This window comes from Phyllobates terribilis, unplaced genomic scaffold (assembly GCF_046119375.1).
Source record: "Phyllobates terribilis strain yellow unplaced genomic scaffold, ASM4611937v1 Scaffold_2__4_contigs__length_985480577, whole genome shotgun sequence".
Lineage (NCBI taxonomy): Eukaryota > Metazoa > Chordata > Amphibia > Anura > Dendrobatidae > Phyllobates > Phyllobates terribilis.
Genome location: NW_027362762.1, coordinates 41722952 through 41749922, shown reverse-complemented (window position 1 = coordinate 41749922; position 26971 = coordinate 41722952). Strand labels below are relative to the sequence as shown.

Sequence of the window (26971 nt, the reverse complement as noted above, 5' to 3'; positions counted from 1 at the left end):
AGGAGCAAACATATATGTAGATTACACATCGCCATGTAATTACATTATCAGCACCAGGAAGAGATCGGAGCAGATATTCTTATACCCATGGAAAAAACTGGACTTTTATTAATACCAAGAGAAATAACATAGTAAAGTGGTGCCCACGACAGACAGAAGACATTGTACTGCGCCAATCCCGTGCCGGCCGAGTACTGCAAACCGCTGCGATAATCAAAGGGGTGTAAACTTTTCTGTAAATAAAGCTAAAATAACTATAGATAAAAAAAAACAATTTAACTCATTTTGTTCCATTGATCTGGATGCAGGCTGCAGTGTAAAGAATGGAGGATGTCACTGTGGTTGCTATGCCTGCATCCAGAAATCTCTGCAGTTTCTTTTAAGAGATCTGTACGTTCCCACCTCGTCACTTACGTAGTAGGAAGCGTTTATCCGTAACTAGAATGAAATCCTCCATGCTTTACCCTGCAGGATGTCTCTAAAAAGGAGAAGAAAATGTAAGCAGCTTTAGGTAGAGAAAGTTTAAGACCCCTGTAAAGCAGGATGGGAGAATATCAGCCCCCTCACCACCCCCCCAATGCAGCAAGAGTTTCTGCAGCTTCCCCCCTTCCATCTGGAGGGCGGTCGGACTTTCGGGGGCCGGATGCGGCAGTTCATGCGTCTCATTGTCAGGCCCGTGCTCCTCCGCCGCTCGGCGCGATCCTTAGTGATTCCGCTCGGCGACATTACAAAGTGCATTATTTATACTTTATTTTAATTAAAAAACAAAACAAAAAACAAAATAAAACAAAAGTAAATATGTTAATAAAAACAAAAACTATCGAAAAGCAGCAATTCACACCTCGGAAGCAGGGACATGCTGCGATATAAGACAACGGCGAGTATGAACACCCCTCCAAACCCCGTGCATGGTGGAAGCTGCTATTTTCTGGGACGGACCATTATTTTACGTGGGGGTGGGGGGCCGTCAATGCTATTAGTGTGTAGGTGCCTTACTGGGGTTTGCACCTCGGTGAGGTTACTGGTCAGCCCATAAAATGGAAGCCTCCGCTGCGTGCACGCGCCACATCCCACGGACGCGAGTCTTCGTGGCCACGTCCGACGCATACACCGGGGTACGACATACGTACGGGCGTCCTGTAATAGCGCCACTCACCAAGGGACCATGTGACCAAAAACAGGCAGATTGTATCCTTGATGCCATTAGTTTCATTTACATAATGAAGACACTGTATAGATTTATAGATATATATCTCATGAATGATCCTCGCGGAGCCAGAGATGGACAGGTGAGAAGGGTCAGCCTGTATTCACACTACGGTTAATGAAGAGTTAATGGGGGTGGGGTGGGAGGTGGAGCAGGAGAAGTAGTGACGGTTCTGATGATGGAGGATGAGATGGACGCGGAGGAACCGTGAGATTAACAGGAGCAGCCGCCTTCGCTGACAGGAGCTTCCTGAGGCTTATCCAGTCTGACGTCAATCACTGGGGAGGAAAGGGTTAAAGAAAACACAATGAGAGGGTAAAAATTGGACCAAAAAAAAAAAAAAAGCGCCCACCTAGATCAAGGATGATCACCGGATCAGCAAAGACAACTACACAGAGTTTTGCAACAGCACCACCTGGTGGCAAGGAAGTGCAATGTGGTATTACACTAACACCAATGCGTAAGCGGTGAGTTCTTAATGCTGCCAAGCTGTCCTGTATCAGCCCATCGTTATAGGATTTACTCCACGTCATGAGCGAGAACAAAAACAGCAAAGGGAAAACAATCCCAGACAGAACAATCAGTGAGCGCCAGACATAAAGGCTTCAAACCGCCACCCAGAGATCGCCCCAATTACTGCCACATAACGAGCTCCTCACAAGTACAAGACCTTCATCATCCGAGAGGAAACATCAACCCCACCGGAATCTGTATCTCCAACGTCACCCACAGAGACCACAAAATAATATCCTTCCCAGCCCGTATGTCTGCAACTCAACATCACATTCATGGCCACATGGGGCGGTATTATAGTAGTTATATTCTTGTACATAGGAGCAGTATTATAGTAGTTATATTCTTGTACATAGGGGCAGTATTATAGTAGTTATATTCTTGTACATAGGGGCGGTATTATAGTAGTTATATTCTTGTACATAGGGGCAGTATTATAGTAGTTATATTCTTGTACATAGGAGCAGTATTATAGTAGTTATATTCTTGTACATAGGAGCAGTATTATAGTAGTTATATTCTTGTACATAGGGAGCAGTATTATAGTAGTTATATTCTTGTACATAGGGGCAGTATTATAGTAGTTATATTCTTGTACATAGGAGCAGTATTAGAGTAGTTATATTCTTGTACATAGGAGCAGTATTATAGTAGTTATATTCTTGTACATAGGGGGCAGAATTATAGTAGTTATATTCTTGTACATAGAAGCAGTATTATAGTAGTTATATTCTTGTACATAGGAGCAGTATTATAGTAGTTATATCCTTGTACATAGGGGGCAGTATTATAGTAGTTATATTCTTGTACATAGGAGCAGTATTATAGTAGTTATATTCTTGTACATAGGAGCAGTATTATAGTAGTTATATCCTTGTACATAGGGGGCAGTATTATAGTAGTTATATTCTTGTACATAGAAGCAGTATTATAGTAGTTATATTCTTGTACATAGGGGGCAGTATTATAGTAGTTATATTCTTGTACATAAGGGCAGTATTATAGTAGTTATATTCTTGTACATAGGAGCAGTATTATAGTAGTTATATTCTTGTACATAGGAGCAGTATTATAGTAGTTATATCCTTGTACATAGGGGACAGTATTATAGTAGTTATATTCTTGTACATAGGAGCAGTATTATAGTAGTTATATTCTTGTACATAGGAGCAGTATTATAGTAGTTATATCCTTGTACATAGGGGGCAGTATTATAGTAGTTATATTCTTGTACATAGAAGCAGTATTATAGTAGTTATATTCTTGTACATAGGGGGCAGTATTATAGTAGTTATATTCTTGTACATAAGGGCAGTATTATAGTAGTTATATTCTTGTACATAGGAGCAGTATTATAGTAGTTATATCCTTGTACATAGGGGGCAGTATTATAGTAGTTATATTCTTGTACATAGGGGGCAGTATTATAGTAGTTATATTCTTGTACATAGGGGCAGTATTATAGTAGTTATATTCTTGTACATAGAAGCAGTATTATAGTAGTTATATTCTTGTACATAAGGGCAGTATTATAGTAGTTATATTCTTGTACATAGGAGGCAGTATTATAGTAGTTATATTCTTGTACATAAGGGCAGTATTATAGTAGTTATATTCTTGTATATAGGGGGCAGTATTATAGTAGTTATATTCTTGTACATAGGGGGCAGTATTATAGTAGTTATATTCTTGTACATAGGGAGCAGTATTATAGTAGTTATATTCTTGTACATAGGGGCAGTATTATAGTAGTTATATTCTTGTACATAGGAGCAGTATTATAGTAGTTATATTCTTGTACATAGGGGCAGTATTATAGTAGTTATATTCTTGTACATAGGAGCAGTATTATAGTAGTTATATCCTTGTACATAGGGGGCAGTATTATAGTAGTTATATTCTTGTACATAAGGGCAGTATTATAGTAGTTATATTCTTGTACATAGGAGCAGTATTATAGTAGTTATATCCTTGTACATAGGGGGCAGTATTATAGTAGTTATATTCTTGTACATAGGGGGCAGTATTATAGTAGTTATATTCTTGTACATAGGGGCAGTATTATAGTAGTTATATTCTTGTACATAGAAGCAGTATTATAGTAGTTATATTCTTGTACATAGGGGGCAGTATTATAGTAGTTATATTCTTGTACATAAGGGCAGTATTATAGTAGTTATATTCTTGTACATAGGAGGCAGTATTATAGTAGTTATATTCTTGTACATAAGGGCAGTATTATAGTAGTTATATTCTTGTACATAGGGGGCAGTATTATAGTAGTTATATTCTTGTACATAAGGGCAGTATTATAGTAGTTATATTCTTGTACATAGGGGGCAGTATTATAGTAGTTATATTCTTGTACATAGGGAGCAGTATTATAGTAGTTATATTCTTGTACATAGGGGGCAGTATTATAGTAGTTATATTCTTGTACATAGGGGGCAGTATTATAGTAGTTATATTCTTGTACATAGGGGCAGTATTATAGTAGTTATATTCTTGTACATAGGGGCAGTATTATAGTAGTTATATTCTTGTACATAGGGGCAGTATTATAGTAGTTATATTCTTGTACATAGGGGCAGTATTATAGTAGTTATATTCTTGTACATAGGAGCAGTATTATAGTAGTTATATTCTTGTACATAGGAGCAGTATTATAGTAGTTATATTCTTGTACATAGGGGCAGTATTATAGTAGTTATATTCTTGTACATAGGGGCGGTATTATAGTAGTTATATTCTTGTACATAGGGGCAGTATTATAGTAGTTATATTCTTGTACATAGGAGCAGTATTATAGTAGTTATATTCTTGTACATAGGAGCAGTATTATAGTAGTTATATTCTTGTACATAGGGAGCAGTATTATAGTAGTTATATTCTTGTACATAGGGGCAGTATTATAGTAGTTATATTCTTGTACATAGGAGCAGTATTAGAGTAGTTATATTCTTGTACATAGGAGCAGTATTATAGTAGTTATATTCTTGTACATAGGGGGCAGAATTATAGTAGTTATATTCTTGTACATAGAAGCAGTATTATAGTAGTTATATTCTTGTACATAGGAGCAGTATTATAGTAGTTATATCCTTGTACATAGGGGGCAGTATTATAGTAGTTATATTCTTGTACATAGGAGCAGTATTATAGTAGTTATATTCTTGTACATAGGAGCAGTATTATAGTAGTTATATCCTTGTACATAGGGGGCAGTATTATAGTAGTTATATTCTTGTACATAGAAGCAGTATTATAGTAGTTATATTCTTGTACATAGGGGGCAGTATTATAGTAGTTATATTCTTGTACATAAGGGCAGTATTATAGTAGTTATATTCTTGTACATAGGAGCAGTATTATAGTAGTTATATTCTTGTACATAGGAGCAGTATTATAGTAGTTATATCCTTGTACATAGGGGACAGTATTATAGTAGTTATATTCTTGTACATAGGAGCAGTATTATAGTAGTTATATTCTTGTACATAGGAGCAGTATTATAGTAGTTATATCCTTGTACATAGGGGGCAGTATTATAGTAGTTATATTCTTGTACATAGAAGCAGTATTATAGTAGTTATATTCTTGTACATAGGGGGCAGTATTATAGTAGTTATATTCTTGTACATAAGGGCAGTATTATAGTAGTTATATTCTTGTACATAGGAGCAGTATTATAGTAGTTATATCCTTGTACATAGGGGGCAGTATTATAGTAGTTATATTCTTGTACATAGGGGGCAGTATTATAGTAGTTATATTCTTGTACATAGGGGCAGTATTATAGTAGTTATATTCTTGTACATAGAAGCAGTATTATAGTAGTTATATTCTTGTACATAGGGGGCAGTATTATAGTAGTTATATTCTTGTACATAAGGGCAGTATTATAGTAGTTATATTCTTGTACATAGGAGGCAGTATTATAGTAGTTATATTCTTGTACATAAGGGCAGTATTATAGTAGTTATATTCTTGTATATAGGGGGCAGTATTATAGTAGTTATATTCTTGTACATAGGGGGCAGTATTATAGTAGTTATATTCTTGTACATAGGGAGCAGTATTATAGTAGTTATATTCTTGTACATAGGGGCAGTATTATAGTAGTTATATTCTTGTACATAGGAGCAGTATTATAGTAGTTATATTCTTGTACATAGGGGCAGTATTATAGTAGTTATATTCTTGTACATAGGAGCAGTATTATAGTAGTTATATCCTTGTACATAGGGGGCAGTATTATAGTAGTTATATTCTTGTACATAAGGGCAGTATTATAGTAGTTATATTCTTGTACATAGGAGCAGTATTATAGTAGTTATATCCTTGTACATAGGGGGCAGTATTATAGTAGTTATATTCTTGTACATAGGGGGCAGTATTATAGTAGTTATATTCTTGTACATAGGGGCAGTATTATAGTAGTTATATTCTTGTACATAGAAGCAGTATTATAGTAGTTATATTCTTGTACATAGGGGGCAGTATTATAGTAGTTATATTCTTGTACATAAGGGCAGTATTATAGTAGTTATATTCTTGTACATAGGAGGCAGTATTATAGTAGTTATATTCTTGTACATAAGGGCAGTATTATAGTAGTTATATTCTTGTACATAGGGGGCAGTATTATAGTAGTTATATTCTTGTACATAAGGGCAGTATTATAGTAGTTATATTCTTGTACATAGGGGGCAGTATTATAGTAGTTATATTCTTGTACATAGGGAGCAGTATTATAGTAGTTATATTCTTGTACATAGGGGGCAGTATTATAGTAGTTATATTCTTGTACATAGGGGGCAGTATTATAGTAGTTATATTCTTGTACATAGGGGGCAGTATTATAGTAGTTATATTCTTGTACATAGGGGGCAGTATTATAGTAGTTATATTCTTGTACATAGGGGCAGTATTATAGTAGTTATATTCTTGTACATAGGGGCAGTATTATAGTAGTTATATTCTTGTACATAGGGGCAGTATTATAGTAGTTATATTCTTGTACATAGGGGCAGTATTATAGTAGTTATATTCTTGTACATAGGGGCAGTATTATAGTAGTTATATTCTTGTACATAGGGGCAGTATTATAGTAGTTATATTCTTGTACATAGGAGCAGTATTATAGTAGTTATATTCTTGTACATAGGAGCAGTATTATAGTAGTTATATTCTTGTACATAGGGAGCAGTATTATAGTAGTTATATTCTTGTACATAGGGGCAGTATTATAGTAGTTATATTCTTGTACATAGGAGCAGTATTAGAGTAGTTATATTCTTGTACATAGGAGCAGTATTATAGTAGTTATATTCTTGTACATAGGGGGCAGAATTATAGTAGTTATATTCTTGTACATAGAAGCAGTATTATAGTAGTTATATTCTTGTACATAGGAGCAGTATTATAGTAGTTATATTCTTGTACATAGGAGCAGTATTATAGTAGTTATATCCTTGTACATAGGGGGCAGTATTATAGTAGTTATATTCTTGTACATAGAAGCAGTATTATAGTAGTTATATTCTTGTACATAGGGGGCAGTATTATAGTAGTTATATTCTTGTACATAAGGGCAGTATTATAGTAGTTATATTCTTGTACATAGGAGCAGTATTATAGTAGTTATATCCTTGTACATAGGGGGCAGTATTATAGTAGTTATATTCTTGTACATAGGGGGCAGTATTATAGTAGTTATATTCTTGTACATAGGGGCAGTATTATAGTAGTTATATTCTTGTACATAGAAGCAGTATTATAGTAGTTATATTCTTGTACATAGGGGGCAGTATTATAGTAGTTATATTCTTGTACATAAGGGCAGTATTATAGTAGTTATATTCTTGTACATAGGAGGCAGTATTATAGTAGTTATATTCTTGTACATAAGGGCAGTATTATAGTAGTTATATTCTTGTATATAGGGGGCAGTATTATAGTAGTTATATTCTTGTACATAGGGGGCAGTATTATAGTAGTTATATTCTTGTACATAGGGAGCAGTATTATAGTAGTTATATTCTTGTACATAGGGGCAGTATTATAGTAGTTATATTCTTGTACATAGGAGCAGTATTATAGTAGTTATATTCTTGTACATAGGGGCAGTATTATAGTAGTTATATTCTTGTACATAGGAGCAGTATTATAGTAGTTATATCCTTGTACATAGGGGGCAGTATTATAGTAGTTATATTCTTGTACATAAGGGCAGTATTATAGTAGTTATATTCTTGTACATAGGAGCAGTATTATAGTAGTTATATCCTTGTACATAGGGGGCAGTATTATAGTAGTTATATTCTTGTACATAGGGGGCAGTATTATAGTAGTTATATTCTTGTACATAGGGGCAGTATTATAGTAGTTATATTCTTGTACATAGAAGCAGTATTATAGTAGTTATATTCTTGTACATAGGGGGCAGTATTATAGTAGTTATATTCTTGTACATAAGGGCAGTATTATAGTAGTTATATTCTTGTACATAGGAGGCAGTATTGTAGTAGTTATATTCTTGTACATAAGGGCAGTATTATAGTAGTTATATTCTTGTACATAGGGGGCAGTATTATAGTAGTTATATTCTTGTACATAAGGGCAGTATTATAGTAGTTATATTCTTGTACATAGGGGGCAGTATTATAGTAGTTATATTCTTGTACATAGGGAGCAGTATTATAGTAGTTATATTCTTGTACATAGGGGGCAGTATTATAGTAGTTATATTCTTGTACATAGGGGGCAGTATTATAGTAGTTATATTCTTGTACATAGGGGGCAGTATTATAGTAGTTATATTCTTGTACATAGGGGGCAGTATTATAGTAGTTATATTCTTGTACATAGGGGGCAGTATTATAGTAGTTATATTCTTGTACATAGGGGCAGTATTATAGTAGTTATATTCTTGTACATAGGGGCAGTATTATAGTAGTTATATTCTTGTACATAGGGGCAGTATTATAGTAGTTATATTCTTGTACATAGGGGCAGTATTATAGTAGTTATATTCTTGTACATAGGGGCAGTATTATAGTAGTTATATTCTTGTACATAGGAGCAGTATTATAGTAGTTATATCCTTGTACATAGGGGGCAGTATTATAGTAGTTATATTCTTGTACATAGGGGCAGTATTATAGTAGTTATATTCTTGTACATAGGGGGCAGTATTATAGTAGTTATATTCTTGTACATAAGGGCAGTATTATAGTAGTTATATTCTTGTACATAGGGGCAGTATTATAGTAGTTATATTCTTGTACATAGGAGCAGTATTATAGTAGTTATATTCTTGTACATAGGAGCAGTATTATAGTAGTTATATTCTTGTACATAGGAGCAGTATTATAGTAGTTATATTCTTGTACATAGGGAGCAGTATTATAGTAGTTATATTCTTGTACATAGGAGCAGTATTATAGTAGTTATATTCCTGTACATAGGGGGCAGTATTATAGTAGTTATATTCTTGTACATAGGGGGCAGTATTATAGTAGTTACATCCTTATACACAGGGGGCAGCATTATAGTAGTTATATTCTTGTACATAGGGGCAGTATTATAGTAGTTATATTCTTGTACATAGGAGCAGTATTACAGTAGTTATATTCTTGTATATAGGGAGCAGTATTATAGTAGTTACATCCTTATACACAGGGGGCAGTATTATAGTACTTATATTCTTGTACATAGGGGCAGTATTATAGTAGTTATATTCTTGTACATAGGAGCAGTATTATAGTAGTTATATTCTTGTACATAGGAGCAGTATTATAGTAGTTATATTCTTGTACATAGGAGCAGTATTATAGTAGTTATATTCTTGTACATAGGGGGCAGTATTATAGTAGTTATATTCTTGTACATAGGGGCAGTATTATAGTAGTTATATTCTTGTACATAGGGGGCAGTATTATAGTAGTTATATTCTTGTACATAGGGGGCAGTATTATAGTAGTTATATTCTTGTACATAGGGGGCAGTATTATAGTAGTTATATTCTTGTACATAGGGGGCAGTATTATAGTAGTTATATTCTTGTACATAGGGGGCAGTATTATAGTAGTTATATTCTTGTACATAGGGGGCAGTATTATAGTACTTATATTCTTGTACATAGGGAGCAGTATTATAGTAGTTATATTCTTGTACATAGGAGCAGTATTATAGTAGTTATATTCTTGTACATAGGAGCAGTATTATAGTAGTTATATTCTTGTACATAGGAGCAGTATTATAGTAGTTATATTCTTGTACATAGGGGGCAGTATTATAGTAGTTACATCCTTATACACAGGGGGCAGTATTATAGTAGTTATATTCTTGTACATAGGGGCAGTATTATAGTAGTTATATTCTTGTACATAGGGGGCAGTATTATAGTAGTTATATTCTTGTACATAGGGGGGCAGCATTATAGTAGTTACATCCTTATACACAGGGGGCAGCATTATAGTAGTTATATTCTTGTACATAGGGGCAGTATTATAGTAGTTATATTCTTGTACATAGGAGCAGTATTATAGTAGTTAAATTCTTGTACATAGGAGCAGTATTATAGTAGTTATATTCTTGTACATAGGTGCAGTATTATAGTAGTTATATTCTTGTACATAGGTGCAGTATTATAGTAGTTATATTCTTGTACATAGGAGCAGTATTATAGTAGTTATATTCTTGTACATAGGTGCAGTATTATAGTAGTTATATTCTTGTACATAGGGGGCAGTATTATAGTAGTTATATTCTTGTACATAGGGGCAGTATTATAGTAGTTATATTCTTGTACATAGAAGCAGTATTATAGTAGTTATATTCTTGTACATAGGGGGCAGTATTATAGTAGTTATATTCTTGTACATAGGAGCAGTATTATAGTAGTTATATTCTTGTACATAGGTGCAGTATTATAGTAGTTATATTCTTGTACATAGGGAGCAGTATTATAGTAGTTATATTCTTGTACATAGGGGCAGTATTATAGTAGTTATATTCTTGTACATAGGAGCAGTATTATAGTAGTTATATTCTTGTACATAGGGGGCAGTAATATTGTAGTTATATTCTTGTACATAGGAGCAGTATTATAGTACTTATATCCCTGTATATAGAGGGCAGTATTATAGTAGTTATATTCTTGTACATAGGGGGCAGTATTATAGTAGTTATATTCTTGAACATATGTCCAGAATATGAGTAAAAGGATACTGTCTTCTTTACTCTTGTCCTGTGAGCTTTCCATACCAGGTAGAGCGGCTGCAACACGTCTGAAGAGCTGAAAGACACAGGAACATTTGGAGGCGAGAATTGCAAGAACAGTTTTACACAGAGAAGTAAATGAACAGGTAACATACAAGCTGCGTTTGCCAGTGGTGCATGGTTGGTGCAGCTGGTGTGAGAGGATTCAGACATTTAATACATACATATTATTATTTATATATTATATAATATATATATATATATATAAATAAATCGCAGAAATATTTCTCTAATCAAAAGTTCATCAAAACCTTTTGTGGTCTCTGCTGGGAGTGGAGCCGACAACGTTCCACCCATCCATCCTCCTGACCGCTTTGGCCATTGGATGATGGGCAGGATGTCATCATTTCGGTGGGATGGGATTACGCTAGGAGTTAGTCCCCCCTACTCTGCACATATAATCCGCCCATTATCGGCTGCCGCCCTGGGCATGGGCCGACTATCTGATGGCAGCTCCTCACCTGTTTGACATTATATCCGGCTTTTGCGCTGGTCTCGATAAACATTACATTCAGCTCCTTGGCTTTCCTCTCGCCTTCCTCGATGGACACTTGCCTGCAGAGTAAGCACCAGACAGAGGATTACCAGAGGCCGCCTGCTGCCAGATAATCCGCCAGAAGATGAATTATTATTGGCCGATGACGTCACAGAATCTCAGAGACAACATGGGAGCTACATGCCCGCTGCAATCATGGCCAGCCTTTTACCTTTTGTCAGCGAGGTCGGTTTTATTCCCCACGAGCATGATGATCACGTCACTGCCCCGCTCCGTCCTGACGTCATCGATCCATTTTGTCGTTTGTTGGAACGAGTTCACATCTGACGGGAAACAGCAGGTTACAGATTAACGTGCAAAAAAACGGGAGACGGAGGAAGATTGGATGTGCCAAGGAATCAGGAGCCCTGGGTCAGGTAGTGAAAGAGGAACCTCAGAGCTGCACTCATGATTCAGCTGCTTATTATGGAAAAGGGTCATCAGTACATCCCTAACAGCCCAGCTGCAATAATGCAGGGGCCACGGCTGTAATAGCCGGAGCATCAGACATAGCAACTGCCAGGGGCCAACAACTGCTGGGGACCATCACCGTGCAAACATCAGGTGCCGTCAGTGATGGTTATGGACGTTGTCCCTGTCCTGCGACATCACTGTGTGCAATAGAAAATGGGAAATAAGTTTTTGCTCAACTGTGTAGAAAAAAAGGTGCTCAGAAGTAAGACCCGAGTCTCAACATGGTCAAAGCTCAAAATGCAAACTGAAAAAATCATTTATACAAGGACCCATTTGCAGACAGATCATTTCAGAAAGCCAACGTTTCCGCCCTATTCGGCATTTTTCAAGGTTTATCTGTATAATCTGATGAAACACAAGATAAGTCATAAATACAGATAACAACACAGAAAATGTACAATCTGTACAATAAGGCAAAGATTGGATATACAAGCTGAAATAGCAGGAATATAATCATCGCACATAACGAATAAACGAGTCCGTAACTAATCCATGCGATTAGACTGCATTATTGCAGCTGGGCTGTTAGGGATGTACTGAGGACCCTTTCCCATAACAAGCAGCTGAATCATGAGCGCAGCTCTGAGGTTCCTCTTTCACTACCTGATCAAGGGCTCCTGATTCCTCGGCACATTCAACCTTCCCCCGCCGTGTGCGCTCCCCCCCCCCCCCCAGTCCCATGGAATCGCTGTGTGCGCTCCTCCCCCCCAGTCCCGTGACATCGCTGTGTGCGCTCCCCCCCCAGTCCCGTGACATCGCTGTGTGCACTCCCCCCCCCCCCCAGTCCCATGGAATCGCTGTGTGCGCTCCTCCCCCCCGTCCCATGGCATCGCTGTGTGCGCTCCCCCCCCCCCCAGTCCCATGACATCGCTGTGTGCACTCCACCCCCCCAGTCCCATGACATCGCTGTGTGCACTCCCCCCCCCCCCCCATGACATCGCTGTGTGCACTCCCCCCCCCCCCCCCCCAGTCCCATGGAATCGCTGTGTGCGCTCCTCCCCCCCCCCCGTCCCATGGCATCGCTGTGCGCTCCCCCCCCCCCCAGTCCCGTGACATCGCTGTGTGCGCTCCCCCCCCAGTCCCGTGACATCGCTGTGTGCACTCCCCCCCCCCCCCCCAGTCCCATGGAATCGCTGTGTGCGCTCCTCACCCCCCCCGTCCCATGGCATCGCTGTGTGCGCTCCTCCCCCCCCCCCCCGTCCCATGGCATCGCTGTGTGCGCTCCTCCCCCCCCGTCCCATGGCATCGCTGTGTGCACTTCCCCCCCCCCCCCCCCCCCAGTCCCATGGAATCGCTGTGTGCGCTCCCCCCCCCCAGTCCCATGACATCGCTGTGTGCGCTCCCCCCCCCAGTCCCATGACATCGCTGTGTGCGCTCCCCCCCCAGTCCCATGACATCGCTGTGTGCGTTCCCCCCCCCCAGTCCCATGACATCGCTGTGTGCACTCCCCCCCCCAGTCCCATGACATCGCTGTGTGCACTCCCCCCCCCAGTCCCATGACATCGCTGTGTGCACTCCCCCCCCCCCCCAGTCCCATGACATCGCTGTGTGCACTCCCCCCCCCCCCCAGTCCCATGGAATCGCTGGGTGCGCTCCCCCCCCCCCCCATGGCATCGCTGTGTGCACTCCCCCCCCCCCCCCGTCCCATCGCTGTGTGTACCCCCCCATCCCGTGACATCGCTGTGCGCTCCCCCGTCCCGTGACATCGCTGTGTGTACTTCTCCCCCCCGTCCCGTGACATCGCTGTGCGCTCCCCCCGTCCCATCGCTGTGTGCGTCCCCCCCCCGTGACATCGCTGTGTGCGCTCCCCCCCCCCCCTCGTCCCGTGACATCACTGTGTGCATTCTCCCTGTCCTGCAACATCATTAATCGCTATACATCTGTGGCACGTTCTTCCACAGAGACACGGAAACCTGTCCTCTACTGAACAGGATATTAAGTGTCCCCAGTGAGATCCTGCGCTGTAATAGCAAATTACAGGAAACACAGGACGGTACATGGACACACCGGTGATGGCACATTAAAGGGCTGCGAGCAGAACATGCACAAGAGTGAAACGTGCAAGACACAAACACAAGACACGACGCGGCACAGAAAGCAAGCACACGACATGCACGCACCGCGCGGCACCCTCTGCTTATAACGGACCATGGAGACTGGTAGAAGCCAGGCACTAGATGTGACCCGTATCACTACCACCGCCCCTTTAAGGGAACGTCTCACTAGCGAAAGTTTACTTTCTAATGGAGTATTTGTATTAGGGAATCTAGGGGGTGCTATTGTATCCAGTAAAGTGCCCAATTGGATGAAGCAGGAGATCTAAGCTCCGCCCTCCAGACTCTTTACAAAAGAAGGAAAAGGGAGGAGTCTGTGAATCTTACACATATAATGCGGCATGGTATGTCCTAATAGGGGGAAGTTACATAAAAGACCCTCCAAAAAAAAGATAACAGGGTCTTATAACCAGACCTAAGGTCCATATATTATTAAGGAGTCATTGCCCCCTCTGCTCTGTCTATATCCCGGGAGCTCTGCCGCTGTCTAAATGGACACTTCCAGAACCCCTACCATTAATAAAAGTGTTGCCAGCCTCAGCAGGACGCTTCCTTCCCCCCCAATCGGTTGACATTATTGGAAGGTACTGACTTTTATTATGGAGATTCAGGTGGTTCATGGTAGAAAATATGCAAATGAGCTTTCCACCGGACTGTCTCTCTGGTGCCACCTACAGGAGACGACCATGTAAGTCAGGTATCAGAGTAGCTACTTCTGGGGGCCTGCCGGATACAGTTGAGGGGGGGGGAATAGTCCGTTATAGACAGATCTGCACGGCGGCAGCGACGTCCACCAGACGACATTATAGGAAGGCGAAGACGTTCTCGTCCACACTCACTTGTGATATCATAAACAACAACAGCCACAGTGGAGTCTCGGATGTAGCTCGGGATCAAGCTCCTGAAGCGCTCCTGCCCTGCCGTGTCCCAGAGCTGCAGCCGGACCTAACAAGTGTGGGGGGAGGAGGGGGCGCCGGCACAGCAGAGACGGGGAGAGAAAAAACAAACACACCGTCAGAAGGCCGCCAGCCCGGATACCTACTTGTTATATCGTAAACTACTACGGCGGCTGCGGAGTCGCGGATGTAGCTGGGGATCAGGCTGCGGAATCGTTCCTGCCCCGCCGTGTCCCAGAGCTGCAATCTGATCTGCGGGAAGGAAGACAATCAGAGGAACTGACAGACCACCACAGCGACACCCGCTATACCCCAGCTCCATCGCCGAGAGCGGCTGTACCCGCAGCAGCCGCAGCGTCACACCCGCGAGTAATGCCGTAGAACGGCTCAGCTCTGACGTCTTCGCTTCCACGCCGCCACTCACCTCGGATCACCGCCATCATGTGGTGGGAAATATTCACAAGGTGAATAGATACTTACTGTTCGGTCCTCCAGGTACATGGTCTTTGATAAGAAGTCGATACCAATTGTCGCCTGTGAGAAAGGAAAACCGCAGAGGGGTTAGGACGGGGGAAGGGACAAAAAGATTATAAATGGGGAAAGGGGTAACAAGCAGAGTAGGGCTCCCCGTCTGCTGCTTATATACGGTGCGTTTTGTGTCATATAATGCTGCCATGTAGTGCCAAGATCATACTGCCATATATAGCCCACATAATGCCAGTATAAAAGATCAAGTATTCAAGTAATAGTTATCAAAAAATAATCATAATACCGCCACACAGAGCACCTCCATACAATCACACACAATACCACCACACAATCTCTCACACACACACATACCGCCAGAGCGCCCCCATACAATCACACACACAATACCACCACAGAGCACCTCCATACAATCACACACAAAACCGCCACAGAGCGCCCCATACAATCACACACACAATACCACCACAGAGCACCTCCATACAATCACACACACAATACCACCACAGAGCGCCCCATACAATCACACACAAAACCGCCACAGAGCGCCCCATACAATCACACACACAATACCACCACAGAGCACCTCCATACAATCACACACACAATACCACCACAGAGCACCTCCATACAATCACACACAATACCACCACAGAGCGCCCCATACAATCACACACACAATACCACCACAGAGCGCCCCATACAATCACACACAAAACCGCCACAGAGCGCCCCATACAATCACACACACAATACCACCACAGAGCACCTCCATACAATCACACACAATACCACGACAGAGCGCCCCATACAATCACACACACAATACCACCACAGAGCGCCCCATACAATCACACACACAATACCACCACAGAGCGCCCCATACAATCACACACAAAACCGCCACAGAGCGCCCCATACAATCACACACAAAACCGCCACAGAGCGCCCCATACAATCACACACACAATACCACCACAGAGCACCTCCATACAATCACACACAATACCACCACAGAGCGCCCCATACAATCACACACACAATACCACCACAGAGCACCTCCATACAATCACACACAATACCACCACACAATCTCTCACACACACACATACCGCCAGAGCGCCCCCATACAATCACACTCACACACACACACAAAATACCTCAATGGAACGCACACACACACACACAAACACTATTGGCACGGAGAACCCACACATACACAAAATACCGCTACAGAGACCCCACATACACAATACCGCCACGGGCAGCGCACACAAAACCGACAATTAGTACCTACTAAAGTTAGTTGATGACAGTATTGCTTAGCAGCAACACTAGTACCTCCATAGTTCCGCCATGTAACGCCCACATAAAACTGACATGCATACTCTCATACTGATATAGTACTACCCACATAACACTGCCATGCAGTATACCCTTTAATACTAACATATAGGACTCACATATTTCAATTTAGTACTCACATAATACTGCCATATAGTACCAAAATTACACCATCAGAAGCTGCTAAATAAGTAGTTCAAATTAGTTGCACCTAATTCCCTATCCACTGTGAGCCCCTATAAGACGGGAGTCCAAGACATCTGCCCAGTTTGCCACCCCGGGAATAGCGCACCCCCATACATCACATATATTGTCACATCAAAACAAAACTAGAGGGCGACATGCAGAGGCCAATCAAGGTCCAGAGGAGCGAGGACGGACCCCGCCATCATAAGTATGGACCCCGCCATCATCAGTACATCATGTGACCTTTGTTGGCGGGGAGCTATTGCTGCACACTGGCAGCAGACGTAGCCGCGAGGTCAGAGTTACTAGTCCAGCGATGAGGGGCCGGGAGTATTCTGCCATCTTACCTGGTACGTGTTGTCGAAGCTGTCATACATGAATCGTGTGATTAGGGAGGTTTTTCCAACTGAAAGAAAAATAAGAAAAAGGAGACATTATATGAAAGACTTCTATACAAACAACGACTATGGTGTATACCACCGCCATATGGTGCAAACAGAAGAGTATACAGGACTGAGGGAACCATATCATTGGGAATGGAGAGATGGTATTTACTATCAGAGAACACAGAGGAGCCGCTTCACAGTTTACGATAAATGTATTATATATATATACACAGCTCAAAAAAATAAAGGGAACGCTCAAATCCCCCATCCTAGATCTGAATGGATGAAATCTTCTCATTGAATACTTTGTTCTGTAGAAAGCTGAATGTGCTGACAACAAAATCACACAAAAATCATCAATGGAAATCACATTTATTAACCAATGGAGGCCTGGATTTGGAGTCACCCCCAAAATTAAAGTGGAAAAACCCACTACAGGCTGATCCAACTGTGATGTAATGTCCTTAAAACAAGTCACAATGAGGCTGAGTATTGTGTGTGGCCTCCACGTGCCTGTATGACCTCCCTACAACGCCCGGGCATGCTCCTGATGAGGCTCAGTATTGTGTGTGGCCTCCACGTGCCTGTATGACCTCCCTACAACGCCTGGGCATGCTCCTGATGAGGCTGAGTATTGTGTGTGGCCTCCACGTGCCTGTATGACCTCCCTACAACGCCTGGGCATGCTCCTGATGAGGCTCAGTATTGTGTGTGGCCTCCACGTGCCTGTATGACCTCCCTACAACGCCTGGGCATGCTCCTGATGAGGCTGAGTATTGTGTGTGGCCTCCACGTGCCTGTATGACCTCCCTACAACGCCTGGGCATGCTCCTGATGAGGCTGAGTATTGTGTGTGGCCTCCACGTGCCTGTATGACCTCCCTACAACGCCTGGGCATGCTCCTGATGAGGCTGAGTATTGTGTGTGGCCTCCACGTGCCTGTATGACCTCCCTACAACGCCTGGGCATGCTCCTGATGAGGCTCAGTATTGTGTGTGGCCTCCACGTGCCTGTATGACCTCCCTACAACGCCTGGGCATGCTCCTGATGAGGCTGAGTATTGTGTGTGTCCTCCACGTGCCTGTATGACCTCCCTACAACGCCTGGGCATGCTCATGATGAGGCTGAGTATTGTGTGTGGCCTCCACGTGCCTGTAAGACCTCCCTACAATGCCTGGGCATGCTCCTGATGAGGCTGAGTATTGTGTGTGGCCTCCACGTGCCTGTATGACCTCCCTACAACGCCTGGGCATGCTACTGATGAGGCTCAGTATTGTGTGTGGCCTCCACATGCCTGTATGACCTCCCTACAACGCCTGGGCATGCTCCTGATGAGGCTGAGTATTGTGTGTGGCCTCCACGTGCCTGTATGACCTCCATACAACGCCTGGGCATGCTCCTGATGAGGCTCAGTATTGTGTGTGGCCTCCACGTGCCTGTATGACCTCCCTACAACGCCTGGGCATGCTCCTGATGAGGTTGAGTATTGTGTGTGGCCTCCAAGTGCCTGTATGACCTCCCTACAACACCTGGGCATGCTCCTGATGAGGCTGAGTATTGTGTGTGGCCTCCACGTGCCTGTATGACCTCCCTACAACGCCTGGGCATGCTCCTGATGAGGCTGAGTATTGTGTGTGGCCTCCACGTGCCTGTATGACCTCCCTACAACGCCCGGGCATGCTCCTGATGAGGCTGAGTATTGTGTGTGGCCTCCACGTGCCTGTATGACCTCCCTACAACGCCCGGGCATGCTCCTGATGAGGCTGAGTATTGTGTGTGGCCTCCACGTGCCTGTATGACCTCCCTACAACGCCCGGGCATGCTCCTGATGAGGCTGAGTATTGTATGTGGCCTCCACGTGCCTGTATGACCTCCCTACAACGCCCGGGCATGCTCCTGATGAGGCTGAGTATTGTGTGTGGCCTCCACGTGCCTGTATGACCTCCCTACAACGCCCGGGCATGCTCCTGATGAGGCTCAGTATTGTGTGTGGCCTCCACGTGCCTGTATGACCTCCCTACAACGCCTGGGCATGCTCCTGATGAGGCTGAGTATTGTGTGTGGCCTCCACGTGCCTGTATGACCTCCCTACAACGCCTGGGCATGCTCCTGATGAGGCTGAGTATTGTGTGTGGCCTCCACGTGCCTGTATGACCTCCCTACAACGCCTGGGCATGCTCCTGATGAGGCTGAGTATTGTGTGTGGCCTCCACGTGCCTGTATGACCTCCCTACAACGCCTGGGCATGCTCCTGATGAGGCTCAGTATTGTGTGTGGCCTCCACGTGCCTGTATGACCTCCCTACAACGCCTGGGCATGCTCCTGATGAGGCTGAGTATTGTGTGTGTCCTCCACGTGCCTGTATGACCTCCCTACAACGCCTGGGCATGCTCATGATGAGGCTGAGTATTGTGTGTGGCCTCCACGTGCCTGTAAGACCTCCCTACAACGCCTGGGCATGCTCCTGATGAGGCTGAGTATTGTGTGTGGCCTCCACGTGCCTGTATGACCTCCCTACAACGCCTGGGCATGCTACTGATGAGGCTCAGTATTGTGTGTGGCCTCCACATGCCTGTATGACCTCCCTACAACGCCTGGGCATGCTCCTGATGAGGCTGAGTATTGTGTGTGGCCTCCACGTGCCTGTATGACCTCCATACAACGCCTGGGCATGCTCCTGATGAGGCTCAGTATTGTGTGTGGCCTCCACGTGCCTGTATGACCTCCCTACAACGCCTGGGCATGCTCCTGATGAGGTTGAGTATTGTGTGTGGCCTCCAAGTGCCTGTATGACCTCCCTACAACACCTGGGCATGCTCCTGATGAGGCTGAGTATTGTGTGTGGCCTCCACGTGCCTGTATGACCTCCCTACAACGCCTGGGCATGCTCCTGATGAGGCTGAGTATTGTGTGTGGCCTCCACGTGCCTGTATGACCTCCCTACAACGCCCGGGCATGCTCCTGATGAGGCTGAGTATTGTGTGTGGCCTCCACGTGCCTGTATGACCTCCCTACAACGCCCGGGCATGCTCCTGATGAGGCTGAGTATTGTGTGTGGCCTCCACGTGCCTGTATGACCTCCCTACAACGCCCGGGCATGCTCCTGATGAGGCTGAGTATTGTATGTGGCCTCCACGTGCCTGTATGACCTCCCTACAACGCCCGGGCATGCTCCTGATGAGGCTGAGTATTGTGTGTGGCCTCCACGTGCCTGTATGACCTCCCTACAACGCCCGGGCATGCTCCTGATGAGGCTCAGTATTGTGTGTGGCCTCCACGTGCCTGTATGACCTCCCTACAACGCCTGGGCACGCTCCTGATGAGGCTGAGTATTGTGTGTGGCCTCCACGTGCCTGTATGACCTCCCTACAACGCCTGGGCACGCTCCTGATGAGGCTGAGTATTGTGTGTGGCCTCCACGTGCCTGTATGACCTCCCTACAACGCCTGGGCACGCTCCTGATGAGGCTGAGTATTGTGTGTGGCCTCCACGTGCCTGTATGACCTCCCTACAACGCCTGGGCATGCTCCTGATGAGGCTGAGTATTGTGTGTGGCCTCCACGTGCCTGTATGACCTCCCTACAACGCCTGGGCATGCTCCTGATGAGGCTGCGGATGGTCTCCTGTGGGATCTCCTCCCAGACCTGCACTAAAGCATCCGCCAACTCCTGGACAGTCTGTGGTGCAACGTGACGTTGGTGGATGGAGCGAGACATGATGTCCCAGATGTGCTCAATCGGATTCAGGTCTGGGGAACGGGCGGCCAGTCCATAGCTTTCCAAGCCTTCATCTTGCAGGAACTGCTGACACACTCCAGCCACATGAGGTCTGGCATTGTCCTGCATTAGGAGGAACCCAGGGCCAACCGCACCAGCATATGGTCTCACAAGGGGTCTGAGGATCTCATCTCGGTACCTAATGGCAGTCAGGCTACCTCTGGCGAGCACATGGAGGGCTGTGCGGCCCTCCAAAGAAATGCCACCCCACACCATTACTGACCCACTGCCAAACCGGTCATGCTGAAGGATGTTGCAGGCAGCAGATCGCTCTCCACGGCGTCTCCCGACTCTCTCACGTCTGTCACATGTGCTCAGTGTGAACCTGCTTCATCTGTGAAGAGCACAGGGCGCCAGTGGCGACTTTGCCAATCCTGGTGTTCTGTGGCAAATGCCAAGCGTTCTTCACGGTGTTGGGCTGTGAGCACAACCCCCATCTGTGGACGTCGGGCCCTCATACCACCCTCATGGAGTCAGTTTCTATCCGTTTGTGCAGACACATGCACATTTGTGGCCTGCTGGAGGTCATTTTGCAGGGCTCTGGCAGTGCTCCTCCTGTTCCTCCTTGCACAAGGCGGAGGTAGCGGTCCTGCTGCTGGGTTGTTGCCCTCCTACGGCCCTCTCCACGTCTCCTGGTGTACTGGCCTGTCTCCTGGTAGCGCTTCCAGCCTCTGGACACTGTGCTGACAGACACAGAAAACCTTCTTGCCCCAGCTCGCATTGATGTGCCATCCTGGATGAGCTGCACTACCTGAGCAACTTCTGTGGGTTGTAGAGTCCGTCTCATGCTACCACAAGTGTGAAAGCACAACCAACATTCAAAAGTGACCAAAACATCAGCCAGAAAGCATTGGTACCGAGATGTGGTCTGTGGTCCCCACCTGCAGAATAACTCCTTTATTGAGGGTGTCTTGAGAATTGCCAATAATTTCCATCTATTGTCTATTCCATTTGCACAACAGCATGTGAAATTGATTGTCAATCAGTGTTGCGTCCTAAGTGGACAGTTTGATTTCACAGAGGTTTGATTTACTTGGAGTTATATTCTGTTGTTTAAGTGTTCCCTTTATTTTTTTGAGCAGTGTGTATATACACATAGAAGTAATAGAGATCAATGTGCAAACAGTCAGCAAGAAGGCGCCTCGCTCTCCACCAGGGCGGAGAGACCGCTGGTACTGGCAGAGAAAGCAACCACTGAAGTGACAGCCAACATTTACTCTGCCACGTGTGTAAAACAACCAAAGGCTGACAGATATAATACACAACAGCAACTGGGCACATAAAAGAAACCGCAATACTGACAACAGCAGCACAAAGTGATTCAAGGACAGCAAAAGAGGCTAAACTGTCAATGAAACGGAAAAGACGTATCTATAAAATATTTTTGAGGCAGTATTATAGTAGTTATATTCTTATACATAAGGTCAGTATTACAGTAGTTATATTCTTGTACATAGGAGCAGTATTATAGTAGTTATATTCTTGTACATAGGGGCAGTATTATAGTAGTTATATTCTTGTACATAGGGGCAGTATTATAGTAGTTATATTCTTGTACATAGGCGCAGTATTATAGTAGTAATATTCTACGGTTCTGCTAGTCGCTGGGTGTTTAGCTTTATTACTGGAACCGTACAAGACTATAACTACTACAACACTGCCCCCTATGTTCAGGAATATAACTACCATAATACTGCCCCCTATGTACAAGACTATAACACTGCCTCCTATGTTCAGGAATCTAACTACTATAATACTGCCCCCTATGTACAAGAATCTAACTACTATAATACTGCCCCCTATATACAAGAATCTAACTACTATAATACTGCCCCCTATGTACAAGAATCTAACTACTATAATACTGCCCCCTATGTACAAGAATCTAACTACTATAATACTGCCCCCTATGTACAAGAATCTAACTACTATAATACTGCCCCCTATGTACAAGAATCTAACTACTATAATACTGCCCCCTATGTACAAGAATCTAACTACTATAATACTGCCCCCTATGTACAAGAATATAACTACTATAATACTGCCCCCTATGTACAAGAATATAACTACTATAATACTGCCCCCTATGTACAAGAATATAACTACTATAATACTGCCCCCTATGTACAAGAATATAACTACTATAATACTGCCCCCTATGTACAAGAATATAACTACTATAATACTGCCCCCTATGTACAAGAATATAACTACTATAATACTGCCCCCTATGTACAAGAATATAACTACTATAATACTGCCCCTATGTACAAGAATATAACTACTATAATACTGCCCCCTATGTACAAGAATATAACTGCTATAATACTGCTCCTATGTACAAGAATATAACTACTATAATACTGTCCCTATATACAATATAACTACTATATTCTTGTACATAGAAGTATTATAACTACTATAATACTGCCCCCTATGTACAAGAATATAGCTACTATAATACTGCCCCCTATGTACAAGAATATAACTACTATAATACTGCCCCCTATGTACAAGAATATAACTACTATAATACTGCCCCTATGTACAAGCATATAACTACTATAATACTGCCCCCTATGTACAATTATATAACTACTATAATACTGCCCCTATGTACAATTATATAACTACTATAATACTGCCCCCTATGTACAAGAATATAACTACTATAATACTGCCCCTATGTACAAGAATATAACTACTATAATACTGCCCCCTATGTACAAGACTATAACACTGCCTCCTATGTTCAGGAATCTAACTACTATAATACTGCCCCCTATGTACAAGAATATAACTACTATAATACTGACCCCTATATACAAGAATCTAACTACTATAATACTGCCCCCTATGTACAAGAATCTAACTACTATAATACTGTCCCTATATACAATATAACTACTATAATACTGCCCCCTATGTACAAGAATATAACTACTATAATACTGCCCCCTATGTACAAGAATATAACTACTATAATACTGCCCCCTATGTACAAGAATATAACTACTATAATACTGCCCCCTATGTACAAGAATATAACTACTATAATACTGCCCCCTATGTACAAGAATATAACTACTATAATACTGCCCCCTATGTTCAAGAATATAACTACTATAATACTGCCCCCTATGTACAAGAATATAACTACTATAATACTGCCCCCTATGTACAAGAATATAACTACTATAATACTGCCCCCTATGTACAAGAATATAACTACTATAATACTGCCCCTATGTACAAGAATATAACTACTATAATACTGCCCCTATGTACAAGAATATAACTACTATAATACTGCCCCCTATGTACAAGAATATAACTACTATAATACTGCCCCCTATGTACAAGAATATAACTGCTATAATACTGCTCCTATGTACAAGAATATAACTACTATAATACTGTCCCTATATACAATATAACTACTATATTCTTGTACATAGAAGTATTATAACTACTATAATACTGCCCCCTATGTACAAGAATATAGCTACTATAATACTGCCCCCTATGTACAAGCATATAACTACTATAATACTGCCCCCTATGTACAATTATATAACTACTATAATACTGCCCCCTATGTACAATTATATAACTACTATAATACTGCCCCCTATGTACAAGAATATAACTAGTATAATACTGACCCCTATGTACAAGAATATAACTAGTATAATACTGCCCCCTATGTACAAGAATATAACTAGTATAATACTGCCCCCTATGTACAAGACTATAACACTGCCTCCTATGTTCAGGAATCTAACTACTATAATACTGACCCCTATGTACAAGAATATAACTACTATAATACTGACCCCTATATACAAGAATCTAACTACTATAATACTGACCCCTATATACAAGAATCTAACTACTATAATACTGCCCCCTATGTACAAGAATCTAACTACTATAATACTGCCCCCTATGTACAAGAATCTAACTACTATAATACTGCCCCCTATGTACAAGAATCTAACTACTATAATACTGCCCCCTATGTACAAGAATCTAACTACTATAATACTGCCCCCTATGTACAAGAATCTAACTACTATAATACTGCCCCCTATGTACAAGAATCTAACTACTATAATACTGCCCCCTATGTACAAGAATCTAACTACTATAATACTGCCCCCTATGTACAAGAATCTAACTACTATAATACTGCCCCCTATGTACAAGAATCTAACTACTATAATACTGCCCCCTATGTACAAGAATCTAACTACTATAATACTGTCCCCTATGTACAAGAATCTAACTACTATAATACTGTCCCTATATACAATATAACTACTATAATACTTCTATGTACAAGAATCTAACTACTATAATACTGCCCCCTATGTACAAGAATCTAACTACTATAATACTGCCCCCTATGTACAAGAATCTAACTACTATAATACTGCCCCCTATGTACAAGAATATAACTACTATAATACTGTCCCTATATACAATATAACTACTATATTCTTGTACATAGAAGTATTATAACTACTATAATACTGCCCCCTATGTACAAGAATATAACTACTATAATACTGCCCCTATGTACAACAATATAACTACTATAATACTGCCCCCTATGTACAAGAATATAACTACTATAATACTGCCCCCTATGTACAATTATATAACTACTATAATACTGCCCCCTATGTACAATTATATAACTACTATAATACTGCCCCCTATGTAAAAGAATATAGCTACTATAATACTGCCCCCTATGTACAAGAATATAGCTACTATAATACTGCCCCCTATGTACAAGAATATAGCTACTATAATACTGCCCCCTATGTACAAGCATATAACTACTATAATACTGCCCCTATGTACAAGCATATAACTACTATAATACTGCCCCCTATGTACAATTATATAACTACTATAATACTGCCCCCTATGTACAATTATATAACTACTATAATACTGCCCCCTATGTACAAGCATATAGCTACTATAATACTGCCCCCTATGTACAAGCATATAACTACTATAATACTGCCCCCTATGTACAAGCATATAACTACTATAATACTGCCCCCTATGTACAAGCATATAACTACTATAATACTGCCCCTATGTACAAGCATATAACTACTATAATACTGCCCCCTATGTACAAGCATATAACTACTATAATACTGCCCCCTATGTACAATTATATAACTACTATAATACTGCCCCCTATGTACAAGAATATAACTACTATAATACTGCCCCCTATGTACAAGAATATAGCTACTATAATACTGCCCCCTATGTACAAGCATATAACTACTATAATACTGCCCCTATGTACAAGCATATAACTACTATAATACTGCCCCCTATGTACAATTATATAACTACTATAATACTGCCCCCTATGTACAATTATATAACTACTATAATACTGCCCCCTATGTACAAGCATATAGCTACTATAATACTGCCCCCTATGTACAAGCATATAACTACTATAATACTGCCCCCTATGTACAAGCATATAACTACTATAATACTGCCCCCTATGTACAAGCATATAACTACTATAATACTGCCCCTATGTACAAGCATATAACTACTATAATACTGCCCCCTATGTACAAGCATATAACTACTATAATACTGCCCCCTATGTACAATTATATAACTACTATAATACTGCCCCCTATGTACAAGAATATAACTACTATAATACTGCCCCCTATGTACAAGAATATAACTACTATAATACTGCCCCCTATGCACAAGAATTTAACTACTATAATACTGCCCCCTATGCACAAGAATATACCTACTATAATA

The 26971-nt window shown here is 42.1% G+C and overlaps 1 protein-coding gene across 2 annotated transcripts in view; it reads right to left on the bottom strand.

Annotated features, from left to right (window-relative positions):
* Window positions 1-725: 725 nt before the first annotated feature.
* RAB6A (RAB6A, member RAS oncogene family) overlaps window positions 726-26971 on the bottom strand; it is a 51434-nt gene continuing 25188 nt past the window's right edge. The window contains exons 2-8 of one of the 2 annotated variants that reach the window (XM_073661273.1): window positions 17328-17386; window positions 15445-15498; window positions 15111-15216; window positions 11713-11824; window positions 11467-11560; window positions 10955-11021; window positions 726-1485 (exon numbers count right to left, since the gene is read on the bottom strand). In XM_073661273.1, coding sequence (XP_073517374.1) covers window positions 1421-1485; window positions 10955-11021; window positions 11467-11560; window positions 11713-11824; window positions 15111-15216; window positions 15445-15498; window positions 17328-17386 — 557 coding nt within the window. In that variant the 3' untranslated portion in view covers window positions 726-1420. Of the gene's footprint in view, window positions 1486-10954; window positions 11022-11466; window positions 11561-11712; window positions 11825-14907; window positions 15014-15110; window positions 15217-15444; window positions 15499-17327; window positions 17387-26971 lie in introns of both variants that reach the window. The other variant, XM_073661272.1, reaches the window with a different exon arrangement.